Source organism: Salvelinus fontinalis, chromosome 8, assembly GCF_029448725.1.
Source record: "Salvelinus fontinalis isolate EN_2023a chromosome 8, ASM2944872v1, whole genome shotgun sequence".
Classification (NCBI taxonomy): domain Eukaryota; kingdom Metazoa; phylum Chordata; class Actinopteri; order Salmoniformes; family Salmonidae; genus Salvelinus; species Salvelinus fontinalis.
This window is the reverse complement of record NC_074672.1, coordinates 19,800,485-19,814,728: the sequence shown is the minus strand read 5'-3', so window position 1 is coordinate 19,814,728 and position 14,244 is coordinate 19,800,485. Positions and strand designations below refer to the sequence as shown.

At 43.5% G+C, this 14,244-nt stretch overlaps 1 protein-coding gene across 1 annotated transcript in view; it reads left to right on the top strand.

Moving 5' to 3' along the window:
• Nucleotides 1–14,244, top strand: part of LOC129860828 (metabotropic glutamate receptor 4-like) — a 334,179-nt gene that overhangs the window by 73,877 nt on the left and 246,058 nt on the right. Inside the window, exon 2 of the mRNA XM_055931640.1 lies at nt 5,211–6,236. Within this exon, the coding sequence (XP_055787615.1) occupies nt 5,691–6,236 (546 nt within the window). The 5' untranslated portion in view covers nt 5,211–5,690. The remainder of the gene's footprint in view (nt 1–5,210; nt 6,237–14,244) is intronic.

Here is a 14,244-nt window from a genome sequence, read left to right as displayed (position 1 = left end):
TCAGCCACAAAAGCATTAGTGAGGTCGGGCACTTATGTTGTGCGATTAAGCCTGGCTCGCAGTCAGTGTTCCAATTCATCCCAAAGGTGTTCAATGGGGTTGAGGTCAGGGCTATGTGCAGGCCAGTCAAGTTCTTTCACACCGATCTCAACAAACAATTTCTGTATGGACCTCGCTTTGTGCATGGGGCATTGTCATGCTGAAACAGGAAAGGGCCTTCCCCAAACTATTGCCAGAAAGTTGGACGCACAGAATCGTCTAGAATGTCATTGTATGCTGCAGTGTTAAGCTTTCTCTTCATTGGAACTAAGGGACCTAGCCCGAACCATGAAAAACAGCCCCAGACCATTATTCCTCCTCCACCATACTTTACAGTTGACACTATGCATTGGGGCAGGTAGTGTTCTCCTGGCATCCGCCAAACCCAGATTTGCCTGTCGGACTGCCAGATGGTGAAGCGTAATTCATCACTCCAGAGAACGCATTTCCACTGCTCCAGAGTCCAATGGCGGCGAGCTTTACACCACTCCAGCCAACGCTTGGCATTGCACATGGGGATCTTAGGCTTGTGTGTGGCTGCTCGGCCAGGAAACCTATTCCATGAAGCTCCCGACGAACAGTTCTTGTGCTGACGTTGCTTTCAGAGGCAGTTTGGAACCTAGTAGCGGGTGTTGCGTCCGAGGACAGATGGTGTTTCCGGGCTAAGGGCTTCAGCACTCGGCGGTCCCGTTATGTGAGCTTTTGTGGCCTACCACTTTGTGGCTAAGCCGTTGTTGTTCCTAGACGTTTCCACTTCACAATAACAACACCTACAGTTGACCGGGGCCGATCTATCGGGGTATACATTTGACAAACTGACTTGTTGGAAAGGTGGCATCCTATGACGGTGTCACGTTGAAAGTCACTGAGCTCTTCAGTAATGCCATTCTACTGCCAACGTTTGTCTGTGGAGATTGCATGGCTGTGTCCTCAATTTTATACACCTGTCAGCAACTGGTGTGGCTGAAATATCCAAATCCATTAATTTGAAGGAGTCTTCACATACTTTGTATATATAGTGTACCTTCATCAATACGCGCTAAAGTTAGTTAGCGTCTATGAATGGAGTAGGTATGGAGTAGCCTAAACATCTTCCTGAGATAGATTAGCTAGCAACATGCTAACTATTCACAGTCGGACAAAAGGCTTTACTATTTTTTAACAGGTCCTCTTCAAGCTAGGCCATCTCCATCACAGTATTGTAAACCATTTTCCTTATTTATTGAAGACATTGGTTTCTTCCCAGCCTCATTTGAGGAGGGAGGGAGTCAATGAGTGTATCCCTTGTGCTCTGCCAAGCCAGCCCTAATCCTCCATGGACCCTGAGCTGCATCTGCTTCACTTTCTTCCCCCTCTCATCCCTCTCTCCAGAACTAGATGTTGTGCTTCAGCTGAGCCTGGGAAGCCTGGGAAGCCTTCATCCATTATGGATGTTGTGTTATAGGAGACTGATCTATAAGATCTCCCTTTGGATTCCAGCAGGACAGGAGAAGCCAGCACAAAGCAGCTAGGCCTCTCTCTGTATCTTTTTACTGTACAGTTACTGGAGCGGGGCATTTTTATCATTTGATTTGCTGTCTATAATTCACGAGGCATGACAGCATACTAAGGCAGCCCGATACAGTATATTGTAAATCCTGTTGTAGGCTGATAGGGTTCTGCAGAAAAGCATTTATTCCCTTCTTTGACCTCTGTCTTCCTACTTCCTACTCTAATCAGGGACATCAAAGCCACAACAACGGGACCCTACAACACATTGTTGGGGTTAAGGAGCAGCATGTATCTCCTTTTATGTTGACCTGTTTCCTGCCAGGTGACCTTCCTAGCCTCCATCACAGGACAAGCCAGGCATGGCTGACAGCTGTATGAGATTGTTGCAGATGTAGTTGCTGTTGGACTGATTGTCTATGCATGGGACAGCCAATTAAAGAAAGGAAAAGAGAGGGGGTGGAGAGAAAGAGAGGTAGAATAGAAAGAGATACACAGACAGAGGGGGAGAGAAGAAACACAGACTCAGCTGCAGGTCTTTCCCACTGGTATACATCCACCACTTTATTAGTCGGCCACAGTGGAAGAGGAGAGCCTACTGTGGGGGGACCAGACAGACAGACAGACAGACAGACAGACAGACAGACAGACAGACAGACGAGATGATGGGTTTGGAGAGGAGAATTGAGCGAGGGGAATGTGGGGTCCAATCAAATGTCTTCATCAGTTAAGTGATATTCCTACTTTGATTATGAACGTCCTGCGCTCTCTATTTGAGGCAGGATATTTTATAAGATTCTGCTCTCCGCATGAAGAAAGCGGGACGTGGCTACGAAGCAGCCTATGGACTGTTGGAGATTTTCCAGTCATCTGATGATTTTCAGTAACCTATACTGTTCTCTTTGAAGTAGAAAGAATAATAAATATTAGACATATGTAAGCAGAATGAAGGCTAAACCTATGTGAGTGTTCAAGCTAGATCAACATTGAATTGACCATTGGACATGTAAAGAACAGAACTTAAGCAGGATTTGTGTAGATGAGGCAAGGTAAACTAACAAGACATGACTGGTCTGGGCCATATCTGATCTTGTGAAGGCTACTGGACATGCACATAAGTTAAGCATACATTGATAATGTAGGTCTGAACTAGAGGTCGACCGATTATGATTTTTCAACACCGATAACGATTATTGGAGGGCCAAAAAAGCCGATACCGATTAATCGGCCGATTTTAAAAACTAATAATAAAAATATAGAAATAAATTATAATGTGTAATAATGACAATTACAACAATACTGAATGAACACTTATTTTAACTTAATATAATACACCAATAAAATCAATTTAGCCTCAAATAAAAATGAAACATGTTCAATTTGGTTTAAATACTGCAAAAACAAAGTGTTGGAGAAGAAAGTAAAAGCTAACGTTTAAGTTCCTTGCTCAGAACATGAGAACATATGAAAGCTGGTGGTTCCTTTTAACATGAGTCTTCAATATTCCCAGCTAAGAAGTTTTAGGTTGTAGTTATTATAGGAAATAAAGGACTATTTCTCTCTATACGATTTGTATTTCATATACCTTTGACTATTGGATGTTCTTATAGGCACTTTAGTATTGCCAGTGTAACAGTATAGCTTCTGTCCCTCTCCTCGCTCCTACCTGAGCTCGAACCAGGAACACATCGACAACAGCCACCCTCGAAGCAGCGTTACCCATTGATTCACAAAAGCCGCAGTCCTTGCAGAGCAAGGGGAACAACTACTCCAAGTCTCAGAGCGAGTGATGTTTGAAACGCTATTAGCGCGCATCCCGCTAACTAGCTAGCCATTTCACATCGGTTACACCAGCCTACTGTCGGGAGTTGATAGGCTTGAAGTCATAAACAGCGCAATGCTTGAAGCACAGCAACGAGCTGCTGGCAAAACGCACAAAATTGCTGTTTGAATGAATGCTTACGAGCGTACTGGTGCCTACCATCGCTCAGTCAGACTGCTCTATCAAATCACAGACTTAATTTTAACATAATAACACACAGAAATACGAGCCTTAGGTCATTAATATGGTAGAATCCGGAACCTATCATCTCGAAAACAAAACATTTATTCTTTCAGTGAAATACGGAACCGTTCCGTATTTTATCTGACGGGTGGCATCCATAAGTGTAAATATTCCTGTTACATTACACAACCTTCAATGTCATGTCATAATTACGTAAAATTTGGGCAAATTAGTTCGCAACGAGCCAGGCGGCCCAAACTGTTGCATATACCCTGACTCTGCGTGCAATGAACGCAAGAGAATTGACACACTTTCACCTGGTTAATATTGCCTGCTAATCTGGATTTCTTTTAGCTAAATATGCAGGTTTAAAAATATATACTTATGTATTGATTTTAAGAAAGGCATTGATGTTTATGGTTAGGTACACGTTGGAGCAACGACAGTCCTTTTTCGCGAATGCGCAACGCAGATAACTACACATGGTTGATGACATTACTAGTTTAACTAGTGATTTATGATTGATTGATTGTTTTTTATAAGATAAGTTTAATGCTAGCTAGCAACTTACCTTGGCTTCTTACTACATTCGTGTAACAGGCAGGCTCCTCGTGGAGTGCAATGAGAGGCAGGTCGTTAGAGCGTTGGACTAGTTAACCGTAAAGTTGCAAGATTGAATCCTCGAGCTGACAAGGTAAAAATCTGTCTTTCTGCCCCTGAACAAGGCAGTTACCCCACCGTTCCTAGGCCATCATTGAAAATAAGAATGTGTTCTTAACTGACTTGCCTAGTTAAATAAAGGTGTAAAAATACAGATTTCCGATTGTTATGAAAACTTGAAATCGGCCCGAATTAATCGGCCATTCCGATTAATCGGTAGACCTCTAGTCTGAACTTGTAAAGACCTTTGGACAGGAACCTTAGGTAAGGGGTATGCATGTCATGCCACCAATAGCATCTATACCCCAATATCAGAGCCTATGGAAACTATGTAACAAAGCAAATGGGGTGATGACGTTATGTAAATGTATAAAAGCCAAGCACTAAGAATGAGGAGGCAGTTCTTCCATGGAGGTGCTCGGCGTTGTTGCTCTCTGCAATAAAAGTCTAACTGAATTCACAAGCTCCAGTATCTGAGTAGTATTTGTTTTAATATTTTCCACAACAGGACCCGTGCCGCTTAGGCTCTGAGTCAGTTATACTCCAGGCCTTATGAGAATAATTCATAACAGTGCTCTAATAGCAAGTGAAGCAAGGGTGTGAAATGGAAAAAAACATTTATAAGACTGCAGTATTAGACTTGGTGATTTTTCTGTTTGAATATCTGTATTCACTATTTGATAGAAACCGAGACCCTCCAATGTTGTTGTTTGTGCTCAGATATGTTTAACAAATGCAAAAGCATTGAAGAAGCAGGACTCTGCTTATTATCTGCTTCATCACAGTAGAGAGTTAGTGAAAAATGTCTTTCATGTTTCATTGAATTGAAAAGCAGTGAGTGGGAGCTAACGACAATTGAGATATAATTGTTATAAGAACCATGTGGGAAACTAATATGCAGCAAACCCCCTCACTGAGAATTCTATTGTTGATCAGACCAATGAAATCCCATTTCATCTCTCATTATTTTCCCCCTCTTTTTCTCAGAATCTCATCCCTTTCTCCTTTTATCTTTCAGAAGTCTGCTGTCTTTCTGAGCTCGAGGAGGGAGGCCATGTTTGAGTACCTGCAGGTCTGCTCGGGCTGACTGAGGACTTTCTGCCTGCTCCGGGGGGGGTGAGCCAGAGAGAAGCTAAACGCCCCTGACTGGCTCTGGAGGAGTGGAGAAAAGAAGGCTTATCTCCCACCTTTGTTCTCTCTAATGGCCCTTGAGATGTCTCTCCACGGACTCACTCCCACCTCAGTCAAAACTGTTTAGTAACTCCACACCTTCTCCATACCCCAACTGCAGGGAGAGAGAATACCCCAAAATAAAGTGGAGAAAGAGAAAGAGAGAGAGAGAAAGCTAATTAGTATTACTGAGAGACATGAGAAGAGACATCTGAAGAGAGTTATGTGCTCTGAGGGATATTGCTGCTAACCTTTAGGACATTTGTTTGTGGTATTTTTTAAAAGGGACTCAATTTAGTTGGTTGCGGGTTTAACTTAGCCTTCCGTCATGACTCTTCTGGGAAGCTGTATGAAGAGGGGGCAGACTGACTGCCACAGAGGTGGTCCGGCTGGGCCCTGTCAGGTCCTGCTCCTGACCTGCTGTATCCTGGTAGTCCTGGGGGCCAAGCCAAAGACACCTGGCCACACACACCTCAACTCCATCCGTATTGACGGGGATATCTCACTGGGTGGGCTCTTTCCTGTACACGCCAGAGGAAACAATGGGAAAGCCTGTGGGGAGCTGAAGAAGGAAAAGGGGATCCACAGACTGGAGGCTATGCTGTTCGCCTTGGACCGCATCAACAACGACCACGAGCTGCTGCCCAACATCACTCTGGGGGCCAGGATCCTGGACACCTGTTCACGGGACACCCACGCCCTGGAGCAGTCGCTCACCTTTGTCCAGGCGCTCATCGAGAAGGACGGTACGGACATCAAATGCCTGAGTGGCGGGCCGCCTATCATCACCAAGCCTGAGAGGGTGGTGGGCGTCATTGGGGCCTCCGCCAGCTCCGTGTCAATCATGGTGGCCAACATCCTGCGCCTCTTCAGGGTAAGTACCTTACACTTATTGGTTAATGGCTGTGAATGATGGTGGTGGCTATGAAAGTAGTCTCTCTCAACAGTCGTTTGTAGGCTGGCAGGCAGCACGCTCTGCAAGTGAGAATGCAAGCGAGGCTGCAATGAAAGCAATGTGACAGATCTGTAGCTGACGCTATTGCCTGATTCATGTATTATTATTTGCAATAGGTGTCATCAAAAGGCTAGGTTGCTTTTACTGGTAAAAGTGATTTACATTTTTTCATGAAAGGATAAAGATCTATTGTCATTTTCCAACATTATGGAAATGTTGATGTGATAAAAACACTCCCCACATTTCCTATAGGCTTTTACTCCATGTCTTCTCTCTAAGGTGATATTACATAGTGTAGCTAGAGGCGTATTCAATACCTCACATTTCAGGAATGCTCTGTGTCTGTGAAAATGCACCATGTCGCTCTTGTATGGGCATCAACTCATTCATGTGAGGAAGTAGGTTCACACAGGGATGAAAGTAAGGCGGTACGGTCCGGTACAGAGTCCCTGCAAAATAAATAGTGGGGGTACGCCGTACTGGTAAAACATGAGCCAAAATATCTGGGGGGCTATTACACCATTATTAATCATTACTGAATGTCAGAGGCATGATAAATTAGCGAAAGGACTTGAAAACGAGTGATATAGCCTATGCTCTAAAATGCGATGTGGTCAGATGAGAACACAGAAATTTTGCCAAGGCAGAGATGATTGGCCGAAACCAAGACGCGTGTGGACAGCAGTAGACACATACATTCTGGCCTAATGACAATCACCAAATGTCCTTACACTTTCTGGTGTTTTGTGTAACAGATGTCTCTTTCCATTCACCACTGTTTGGAGGCTGGAAATATGTTGTGAGTGGATGAATGTGCGCGGGTAGCCTAGTAAAGGAGCCTTCTGAAGTGAATGTTTGACAAACAGATGAAAACATCATGACTGGTTGGGTTTATGCCACAATAAAAGGTAATACATTTTAAAAGTTAAATGACAGATCTTTACGACTATGCCCACAGAGATCCTATTGAATTAATTAATAGGGATTTTATATGTAATTCTATGATTAGTCAAGCGTGTAAACCCATAGGAGGTCCTGTACCGGGAAAAAGTGAATCTATTTTCACCCCAGGGTTTAATCCCCTCATTAAACCAATTAAAAATCATATTCCAAAAATATTTTTTCTTATCAAACCAACATAGTCTTCTGCCTGTATGTTGGCCATCTGCGTTTGCCTCAGTTGGATGTGGTCTTTGTGGTTTGTAAGTTCTATAAAAGTTTCATTAAAACCAGACATATTTTTCACTGTTCTGACAGTTGAGGCTCATCATTAGTCCTCAGCCTCTCCCCATAATGACATTAATTTGGGAAGAGTCCTTAGTGGTGTTTTGCCTCTAATTAAATAGGGCAAGTCATGCATGTAACCGTTTGAGCTCGTTCAACACTTATTAAAGATCTAAAACGAGCCTCAACAGTATTATGTTTGCTCTCAGGATCCAAACATAACGTGCCAGTGTGAAAACAAAAGTAAACACAAACACAAGAAGACAGGCCCTTTCATAATGCCAACACAAAGCTGTCATAGGAATGATGGAGATGCCAGGCAGAACAATGGGCAAACAGTTGGGCTGTGTTATAATGTAACTACAATATTATGACGCTCATAGAACATTTGGAACATCGGAAGGAAGACTGGATGCTTGAGGCTTGTTTGAATAACATAATTCCTATAATACAATATCAGCACAGCGATCTGTGTTCTCTGTACTGTGTTCACAGTGCCAGACAGTGACAGTAACAGATAATGCTTGGGGGCATGCAGAGCATAAGCTGGTTGGATTTAAACTGTGTGTAATCAGTGTTCTTAGCTTCTCAGGTCACCTCAGTGGCGAGCATGTACTTTAATCGCCCCCTGCACAAAAAGCCGCCTGTTCTGTATTTGTACTGCAATTATACTGAATAAAAGCCAGAAAGCAGCTATGCACCTCGTTGTGATTTCCAATGCTATGTGCTCTGATAAGTACCCTTTTGAGCTCTGTGCAAATATCATTTGAATATCAAATTGAGAAGCTGGGAAATGTCCCCAGAACTTGAAAGTCAACAAGGATCATCGGGAGACACTCTACTGCAGTAGCTGACAGTAGCAGTCTGTGTTTGGGGTAAGGATATAATAACCAGTGCTGTGCTCACACCATGCTGGCCTACCTCAGCCTGCCTCCGCCTGGATCACATCACCATCATTAGCTCGATATAATGGCTCCTCTTCATTAGTGAATGAGGGTGGTATTGCAGCAGATACATACTCCTCTTGTTTCTAATTATTTCAAGAACTTGACTTGATACTGTATCTTTCATCTGCTCAACCTATGTTTTTGTCTTTCTCATCCTCGCTGTTGAGGAATGAGTGTGTTTTTTTCAGATGATTGGATGATAGCGGTAAGAGATTTGATCAAAGTGGGAGGCAGTCTTCAGAAAGATGTGTGGAGAAGATTGCACTGATTTCAGATTGCACTGGTTTCAGAATGCTCTCGTTTCTAATTCAGTTACAGTGATGAAGGGCTCATGGCCAAGTGGTACACCAACTAAGTGCAGGTCACTAGAGCCCCGTTTCCACTGGCAATTAAAATTTGTGCCAAATTAGGGTCAAATTAAAGCTGGCTCGAATGGAATTCTCAAATTCTAGCTGGGTCGAAGGAAACCGGGGCCAGCGCAGCCCAGTTTCACAACTGGTGTTAGCTCGATTAGAATTTGGGCTGCTGACGCCGTTACTATGCAATCACCAAACTGATCACTGCTGGATGCTGACACAATATTTAGCTAGCTCATCAGGGCTTGTTGCTGTTAGCTAGCACATGGACAAGCAGTACTGCAGTGATGACACAAATTTCCACCATAGATAGATCCTGCATTCATTTTTGCACTACACAATAAACTTTTATTAAACAGTCAACCCTCGGTTAGCTGTTTCAGAGTTGAACGTGAGCTAGCTGGAATTTTAGCCGTCCAGGTCATATTGAAAGCTAGCTACTTAGCTACATCATATCAAAACTGTTGTCTGGTTTGCTTGGTTAGCTAGCTAGGTAATAGCCAATGCCATGTCAAGCAAGAATCAAGGTAGTAATTAAGCTAGCTAGCCTGTTATGCTAGCGACAATGTTAACCGTTTAGCTAGCTAGCTAACGTCAGCAGGCTAAATACAGTTCTTCAACATCTTGCTAGCTCGCTAGCAACATTAACAAAGTCAACTGCAGTCACATATTGGCTACCTAGCAACATGACAATTTCTCATTTCTGGATGCAGTAGGAATGCAATTTGAGCTAGCCCACCAAGGCCAGCCCAACCCAGGATGACTTCAAAGTGCCAATGGAAACGGGGCTCTAGGTGAGCTCTAGATAATGACAGTCAGTAGGCTACACAGTCCCTTAACAATGTCATAACAGGGTCGGGGAAATTTTACTGACCATTTTTACCACAACATGGACAATTTCATGTGTTTTACACTTAACTGTAGCACCTTTTTCTTTATTTTAAAAGCAGAAAGTAGGCCAGCTTCTCAGCCCTGGCAGACTAGCTGAGGATAGGACTGTTCCCAGCCGCACATAAGCTATACCCAGTAAACTCTTGGTGAGTCAACTGTTTCCTGTGCCTAGGTCAGGGGATCTGCCTCATCCATATTTTGTTTAATTTGAACAAGCAGTTCGGGTCCCAACCCTTCTTCTTACTGTTCCTTGCCATGCCTAAGGGTAGTGGCCATAACACACTGCATGCTTGCTGTTGTTATCAGAATGCTTCTTTCTTTTTCTCCCACTTCCCTCTCCCAGTCTTCGAGCAGCTGAGGCTGGGTAAAGTGTTTACTCAGCACTCTGGAGCAGTAGGCAGGATCCCATCCCTATTGTGCTGTATGAATATTTTATTCCCAGTTTACGTAATGTCGGCCTGGGGATCCGGTTGGGGTTTGAAAGCTCCCTCCCTCCATGGTTGGCCCTGCCTGCTCATGCTCTGTGATGTTCTCATCAGTTGAGCATTTTACTGCAACATAAGCAGGAGCAAAGTGTCCTAGCGCCCAGGCTAACTTGCTGAGGCCTGGTTATGACACTGTAGCGACTGCAATTGATTACCCACTAATGACAAGGCTGGTTTTAATAAGGCATCCAGCTTTGTGATCATGTCTTGGAGATGTCGTCACTTGCCCTGTGCATGTCAGTTCTTAACTCGGTCTTGTGTAAGCTACTGTATCAGCACTGTAGCTGTCACATGGGCATGAAGGTGGGATCAAGTGCCACTGTTGAGTTGCTGAGACATAACCATATGTTCTCAAAGAAGAATAGGGGCGCTTCGGCCACCTCCACCGAGGTGTACAGTCTGCTAAGGCACAAACCTCTGCCATCTAAGCAGCAGGGAAGATGTCTTCAGAGAGTAGAGGGGAGGGAGGTGAGAGTAGCTTAGAGGAGAAGACGGGGGAGCCTGTAGTTAGCTGTAAATGGAGGGTTAACTAGCTGTCTCTTGTGCTGTCTGTGAAGCAGAGAGACTTTGCAGCCCCTGTCTCTTCCCTCATTAGAGACAGAGATTGTAGACCCTCAGATACGGTACCTTCCTCCTCTCAGCATCTCAACATGTTGAGACAGGATTACACAAACCTGGATTAATGCAGGAACCATCATGGGCTGTAAAAACCTTACATAAAAATATGTACATTTGGAAAATGTGATGAAAGTATGCCTCTGCTCTGTTTGCAGGATGCTGGGCAGACATGTAAAGGAATCTGAAGAATGCCTGTGTTGTAGAGAATGTGGGGAACCATAATTATTTTCAATGAGATACCTTTGAGAATTCATTTGGCAAAAAAGTAGCTGAGTATTTGGCAAAACTAGACTGAATGAAGATGGCAACTGTGTGAGCTGAAGGACAACTACACAAAAGCTAGTAGCTCTCAGTAGCTACCTCAGTAGCCAGTAGCTCTCTTTATCACTCTTGAGACAGGCCTGCCAAGGTGTGTCCTGTCACCTTCATGGATCCTCAGCATCATTGCTCTGTGGTAATTAAGAATAATTGTTTTTTTCTAAGTGGACTCCTATTCTGCACTAAGTGTAAATTGGTGTAGCCACACGAAATCAGGTCATTCAAGCCAGCCATTCCAGCCCTTTACCCACCCATCCATGCCCAATAAATTCAAGGAGTGAATTCTCTACTCGCATGTGACTTTTAAAATCCCATGCAGGCAAAGCCAACAAGGGAAGAAAAGCAAACGAGCGTCTCAAAATACTTGCAAGAAATTGTTTTCTGCAGGTTAACAGGCCAGTGGTTGTGCAGTGTCACTCAACCAGACTTTTACAGTCGGGAAGACCTGATCCTTGCAGCTGTCTTTCTAACTGTTCATTGTGGTCGTTCCCTTCCATATAGAGCTCCGGCCATAGCGGAGCTACTGCTTTATTACAGGACTAGTTCAGACTCAAGTCGCTTAGCTGACCCTGGATCCAGCGGTCAAGTCCCAGTACATTCAAGAGGGAAGTGTGCCCAGAAACATGTCCCTTGCCTCTTAGTTTTGCTCTTTTTTCTTAGTTTTGCCAATTCTGTGTGCAAATCCTATGACAGGAAACTGGAACACCAGCTGCTAATCACCATCCATAGTGGTGGAGGGGCACGGTGCGGTGGTCTCCACATGTGCACTGCTCGCTGTGTGGAGACGCTTGGTTTCACTCAAATTAATTTGTGGCATTTAATTACTGTAAGTTTGCAGGTCTGCAGAGTGAATGTTGCATGGTGGGGAGGGGAGGGGAGGATGTCGAGTTTGTTTTTAAAATAGATGGTAAAAAAAATGTCACTTCCTGAAATGTTGCATGGTGGGGAGGGGAGGATGTCGAGTTTGTTTTTAAAATGGATGGTAAAAAAAATGTCACTTCCTGAGAGAACTCTGTGGAGACTAACACCATCTGCACTGATTTTAACAGCAGAGGAGATATACATGTATAGTGCTTTGGTAGGAACACAAGACAAGCTACTAGAGGTCGACCGATTATGTTTTTTCAACGCCGATAACGATTATTGGAGGACAAAAAAAGCCGATACCGATTAATCGGCCGATTTAAAAGAAGAAAAAAAATATATATATACACTGCTCAAAAAAATAAAGGGAACACTTAAACAACACAATGTAACTCCAAGTCAATCACACTTCTGTGAAATCAAACTGTCCACTTAGGAAGCAACACTGATTGACAATAAATTTCACATGCTGTTGTGCAAATGGAATAGACAAAAGGTGGAAATTATAGGCAATTAGCAAGACACCCCCAATAAAGGAGTGGTTCTGCAGGTGGTGACCACAGACCACTTCTCAGTTCCTATGCTTCCTGGTTGATGTTTTGGTCACTTTTGAATGCTGGCGGTGCTTTCACTCTAGTGGTAGCATGAGACGGAGTCTACAACCCACACAAGTGGCTCAGGTAGTGCAGCTCATCCAGGATGGCACATCAATGCGAGCTGTGGCAAGAAGGTTTGCTGTGTCTGTCAGCGTAGTGTCCAGAGCATGGAGGCGCTACCAGGAGACAGGCCAGTACATCAGGAGACGTGGAGGAGGCCGTAGGAGGGCAACAACCCAGCAGCAGGACCGCTACCTCCGCCTTTGTGCAAGGAGGAGCACTGCCAGAGCCCTGCAAAATGACCTTGTTGCCCTCCTACGAGTAGGAAAACCTGCAAAATCGACAGTGTATCAAATACTTGTTCTCCCCACTATATATATATATATCATACACACACACATTTTTGTAATAATGACAATTGCAACAATACTGAATGAACAATGAGCACGTTTATTTTAACTTAATATAATACATAAATAAAATCAATTTAGTCTCAAATAACATGAGAACATATGTTAAAACGAACCACCAGCTTTCATTGGTCTTCAATATTCCCAGTTAAAAAGTTCTGGGTTGTAGTGCATATAGCAGAGCTTGTCTGCATGGTCTCCTGTCAGTCTGCTCCTCCGCGAAACACAGACCTTATTTGAAGTAGATCAAGACATTCTCTATGGAAGACATGAACGGTAAAATAACGAAGGAACCCCTTTCAAGTTCAGCCGCAAGTTGTTACAGGAATTATAACGCGTTGACTATTTCTCTCTAAACCATATACCTTTGACTAATCACCTCAAACAAAACGTTTATTCCGTTCCTTATTTTATCTAACGGGTGGCATCCATGAGTCTAAATATTCCTGTTACATTGCACAACCTTCAATGTTATGTCATAATTACATACAATTCTGTCAAATTAGTTCGCAAAGAGCCAGGCAGACCAAACTGTTGCATATACCCTGACTCTGCGTGCAATGAACGCAAGAGAAATGACACCATTTCACCTGGTTAATATTGCCTGCTAACCTGGATTTCTATTAGCTAAATATGCAGGTTTAAAAATATATACTTGTGTATTGATTTTAAGAAAGGCATTGATGTTTATGGTTAAGTACACATTGGAGCAATGACAGTCATTGATTGATTGTTTTTTATAAGATAAGTTTATGCTAGCTAGCAATTTACCTTAGCTTACTGCATTCGTGTAACAGGCAAGCTCCTCTTGGAGTGCAATGTAATCAGGTGTTAGAGCATTGGACTAGTTAACTGTAAGGTTGCAAGATTGGATCCCCCGAGCTGACAGGGTTAAAGATCTGTCGTTCTGCCCCTGAACGAGGCAGGTGCAAATCGGCGCCCAAAAATACAGATTTCCGATTGTTATGAAAACTTGAAATCACCCCCGATTAATCGGCCATACCGATTAATCGGTCGACCTCTACAAGCTACACCTGTGATAACAGCTCCAATGTTCTGACTCTCTGCATAGTAATTTGACATTGTGTATTCTCAAGGCATGATAGCATAAATACCTTTTTCTCTAACGCAGTAGTCATACAACATAAATCATGTTCAACACTGTGTGTTTATCAAGTATCCTTTTACCCTTCCCCCTGTGAAAAGAGGGGATTGTTT